At 40.3% G+C, this 5,279-nt stretch overlaps 1 protein-coding gene across 1 annotated transcript in view; it reads right to left on the reverse strand.

The window, feature by feature from the left end:
* The window catches only part of GLRA3 (glycine receptor alpha 3), a 136,525-nt gene that overhangs the window by 68,746 nt on the left and 62,500 nt on the right, over window positions 1–5,279 (reverse strand). Inside the window, exon 3 of the mRNA XM_019521066.1 lies at window positions 1,511–1,734. Within this exon, the coding sequence (XP_019376611.1) occupies window positions 1,511–1,734 (224 nt within the window). The remainder of the gene's footprint in view (window positions 1–1,510; window positions 1,735–5,279) is intronic.

Raw genomic sequence — 5,279 nt, forward strand, 5'->3', positions numbered from 1 at the left:
GCCAGAGCAGAGCCACAATCTGCTGCCTGCATGCCCCTGCCTGAAGCATGCAGGCAGCAGATCACAGCAGTACCCTGGCCCTGGACCAAGCTGCCCCTCGCCACAAGATCCCAGTGGCTCTGAAACAGCCCCCTGTCCTGCTCTGCCACATGTCCTGCTATGACAGCTGTGGCCAATCTCCATGGCAACCCCAGGCTTATGCTATGACAGTGGAACTGGGGTCTCCATGGAGACCAGCTCCAGCCATGCAGACTGGAGCTGCTGAGAAATGGAGTCTGGCTGCTGGCTGGATCTGCCGTTTTGCCCACCCCTAGGCTAGGATATCCCCTGCCCTGGTGGCTGCCTGCTGTTGGGCCCCTGCTCCAATCGTGGAGTGCACATGTAGACACGGTCCCAGGGAAAGCTTACTGCACAGTATTTTATGTGTAGATAGCACATATAGACACACCTGTGTAAATCTGGCAGACCACAATTTAACCCTGAGCAAGTGCATTGCTAGTCCAAACCCCTTCCTGTTCCCAATCCACTGCTCTGCTTTCTGGTTCCCTGTGCTACCTACTCAATTTACTGTTTTGCTTTCTGCTTCCTGCCCTATCTGCTGTGCTGCCTGTCCCTTCTGTGGTCTCTCATGTGCCATGCTCAGAGGCTGCCTGTGCCACTTATGGCACCCATGCTGCAGTTTGGCCACCCCTGGTCTGTGGCATGCTGTTATGATGTATTACACCTGTTTGTATTTAAGAGCAGCTACAACATATCATTTATGTACAGCAGCGACAACCTGGCATTTTTATAAGCTTAAGCCTGATATACCCTTTACTACCTGGTAGGCTTTGAAGAGGAGTGGCCGTTTAGTCTTTACATACATGTGAGGGTACAGCATAGAACCCCAGCTGGAACTTCAGAAGAGTGGTTCTGTTAATGGTTAGTTTAAAAGCATCATGGGTAAGGTTTATCTGTGAGGAGTCCCAAGAGATGAGGCAGGACTGACTGTTGGACTTAGTTATAGGGTAAATTTTTGTTAGGGTAGGATTATATTAACAGCATAATTCCTGGTCTCCTGACCCCTTGTGTACAGGTCTCCTGATCATTTGTGGGCGTGGGTTGAATTAAGGGTAAAACTTGAAAAGTCTCATGGACATTATCAAACAATACTGCTTATGAGATTTGGGTTTCATTCCTAGTTCTGCAGAAACCTTCTGGTATGCTATAGGCAAGTTATAATTCTTTGTCTCAATTTCCCACCTTTAAGATAGAGCTTACAATGCTTCTTTTCTCTCACACTAAGTATAAGCATATATTATGCATAGGATGATATGTCCTGATTACTTTTGGGTTAAGTAGCTGCTATGGTAATACTAATACTAGTAATAATTAATAATGATGAGAACCTTAAGCAATTAAAGTGCACTTTTACTTGGAGTTCTACATGAGTAACAACTGCAGGTTCCAAGTTTTCATGTCTCTTATAAGCACATTAAAAACCTTTAAAAAATATTAATTAGAGACTTACCTGATAGAATAAAGAACATTTCCATTTTTGAAAATTCGTAATAACTTGTTGTCTGTTGTAACTTCATGAAAGTTGGCACCTTTTTCGTTAGCAAAGAACAAATCAGGTTTCCAAATCGAATCCAACATTGAGGGATCTAAGTCCAAGGAGTCATCTGGATATTCACTATATGCAAGACGTGGATCATTCCAGCTCTGTCGGAGAAAGATGTTCACTCTGTAGTCCTAAACGAAAGACAGAACAGGAAAAGTTTTATCAGGGAAGGAAAGAGGTTTTGGTTTTTTTGTTTTATTTTCCTGCCTAGCTTGAGATAACAAAAGAACCACTTAGTGTAATGCCATCATATTACCTGAAAAGAAATGCAAAACTCTAGAACTCTTGATTTAGAGATTTTATTAGACCAACTAAGAAATCACAAAAGAACATTATGCAATTTCTTATTTGGTCTAATAAAAGGTATCATCTCTGAACCAAGAGTTCTAGAGTTTTGCGTTTCTTTTTGTCTCAGGCCAACACACCTACCAAATCCCTGATCATATTGCCTGTTCTTATTTGTAACTGATTAGTAATGATACGATAGGTAATAGTAAAAACCCATTTCAGGAAAAATCATAACTAGGGCTCTATGAAGACAATGTTATTCTTTAGATACTCAGTGCACCCTCACTATAAGGAACTCCCATGGGGTTGGAAGACAAGGTCCTCAAAAGAGGATGTTTGTTATAAAAAGTTTAGTCAATTTGCTGCACCATAATAATGGGGAAAAAATCCTTCTGCTGGGATTGTTAAAAGTGTGTGTCCGTGTGTGTATACATACACTTTTAACAATCCCAACAGAAGGATTTTTTTTCATTATTGTATATATGTAAGATTATTATTATATAGAAGATAAGCATAAGAACCATGGAAGCTTAGGTTTTTTGTGCTATTTTATCTTCCAGTTCTAACACAAGGAGTGGGAGAGCAACATACATATATATGCAGGGTTGTTATAATGGTTGTACTATATTTCAGAGAGAGAACTGGAACTTTACCTCTATCATGTTGCTGTCTCACTCCTTGTGTTAGAACTGGAAGATAAAACAGCACAAAAAACTAAGTTTCCAGGGTTCTTATGTTTATCTTTTGCGATTTGCAGTAATCCCTACCTTCCTATCTTCAGATTAAATAGATTCTGTTCCTGAGGAAAAGGGCTCTGATTCACAGCTGAAATACAGTTTAGTGGTGATGGCACATGTATCTGGGAGACCCTGGGAAAATCTCCTGCTTTGCCACGGGTTTCTTATATGACTTTGAGAAGATGCAGGTCAATTTTTTCAAATATTTTTATTCACAGTCCTCAAGGCTAGAAACATGTATAAAAACAAAAACTAAGATCTCATCATGTAACACCAAGAACTAGGCCCTCGGACCATAGTACCTATGCCTTAATCCAACATTGGCTATAAAAATTGTTTTCTCCATTAAAGACAATGCTGTCAGTCACACATTGATGATAGTACTATAACAACTTTTGCTCACAGTTTTCCCAAGAATAAAATGAGAAAAGGATTATACATTTGACTTGACTTCCATTCCATCACTTTCCAATAACATTGACAGAATTAACAATTTAGAAGTGTAAAATGTTGTTTCTGCCTCTTCTTTACAAAACTACGTTTTTTTTCTTTGGTTCTGGGATGAACCAGGCTCCACTAAAAATGAGACTATTGTCCAGAACATAGTTTAAATAAGCAAGAAAGCTCTGGTAATTGGCTTGTAAAGATGTCAAAACAGGACATTTGAGCAAAGTGATGTGACTTCATTGTAGTATATTTTTATGCCTTTGACTAAGAAAAGAAGGAAAAATAACTTTAAAAAAGTAATTAATCTAAAGAATAAAGGAATTCACCAGCTACTCAATTTTATTATTAGATCATTTAAATGGCAAAAATATTGTAGGCTTATATTTGTTTAAATCATTAAGACAGTTTGGCATAGGTTCAGTTTTGAAGAGGTTTATAGCATCTGAACATCTGTTCCATTTCCTGCATTATTTATATTAAATTATTGTAAGTAAAGAAGTTCTTTGGAATGTTACATAACAGAATATTGTTACTACTGGGGACACTTGTACTACTCAGTGGGTGCCTCTACATGAGACGATAACTGCGCAGTAACCTAATAAGACGGCACAGTAGCGTGCTGAGCAAAACCTATGCTAATATGCTATTGTGCAGTATTATTAGGCGACTGTGCAGTTAGTATCACTACCAAGCTGTGCACTGGAACTACTGCATAGTAGCACTAGTTACTGAGCACTGATTTAGTACTTGGTCATGCAAGTGCTAAACTTACTACGCAGTAACTATGGTACATCAGGGAAAGTATAGACGTACCCAGTATGATTAAGGTTGGTCAAATTTCACTGACAGTGTAAAACATTTATTGCCTAATACCCACTCCTTATCAAAAGGTTCAGTAATTGCTGCTGTGAAATACTGTTCAGGAGTTTGACTACACAAGAAGAAAAAAACTGGTTGAGCCTCATGAACTGTGCAACAAATTAGATTTAATTTTTTTCCAGTACAAATATATACCTGTGACATTGCAGTTGGGTAGACACACAAAGTAAATTTTCACTACAACTATATTGTGAGGGCCTACATATTTACACTGACCATGCTACCATTCAAAAATTGCTCACTGAATGAGTTGGAGAATGGAGCTCATACATATTTGCAGCATGTGTGAAGAAGTCTTTTGTGAGAAAATCAAACCATATTTACAGAAATGACAATCTGTCATTGAGTGAAAGGTCGGAGCATTATAGCTTCTTCCTTTATTTCCATGGTATTTCTAATTCAAGGGAAGTGTTCAGCAATGATAAAAGTGAGAGAAAAGAGTGACAGAATCCCACTCTTTTTTTTCTGGCCAGTGTGCAATTCTTCAGAGCAAAGGGAGTTCTCTGGTAGTGTGTCTGGGAGTATTGCTTTTCCCACAGAAAAAAAAGAAGGTAGAGTGGAATCATGGTCATGACTTGTTCACCTTCAGAGTGTGACTACAACAGCCGTGGTTTCCCTGAACCAAAATTCAAGGCCAGTGGCCTGCCCTGTGTGTTCATGTAGGGAAGTAAAATAAGGAATTGGTTATAGACTACAGTCCAGTATGCTAAATGTCAATTTTCTCAGAAGCTCTCCTAAATCTGTTGATTTCATAGATTTCATAGATATTAGGGCTGGAAGGAACCTCAGAAGATCATCGAGTCTGCAGCAAGGCAGCAGCCCTAGATTTCAGGAGGGCAGACTTCAATGAGCTAAGGAGAATAGTTGGGGGGGAACTGAGGTCCCAGAAGGGAGGGGAGTCAGGTGTGCAAGAGGAGTGGTCGCACCTTAAGGAGATGATCCTCCAAGCCCAAAGGGAGGTAATCCCAACATGGATCAAAGGGAGCAGGAGGGCACAAAAGACCCCATGGCTCACCAAAAACATCCAGGAATGTCTCCTAGCTAAAAGGGAGGCCCAATGGAAGGGAGGGGCCATCACCAGGGATGACTATACTGCAGTTGCTCGGGGATGCAGGGGGGCGGTCAGGAAGGCCAAGGCGGAGATGGAACTGGGACTAGCTACCCGGATCAAAGACAACAAGAAGTCCTTTTTTAAATACATAGGGGGCAAAAAAAGGTTCTGGGTAACGTGGGGCCCTGCAAGACATGTTAGGAAATCTGGTTGTCAGATGACAAAGCTAACTTATTTAATGACTTCTTTGCTTCCATTTTCCTGAGCAGGGACC

This window comes from Gavialis gangeticus, unplaced genomic scaffold, assembly GCF_001723915.1.
Source record: "Gavialis gangeticus isolate Ggan-Ray unplaced genomic scaffold, GavGan_comp1, whole genome shotgun sequence".
Lineage (NCBI taxonomy): Eukaryota > Metazoa > Chordata > Crocodylia > Gavialidae > Gavialis > Gavialis gangeticus.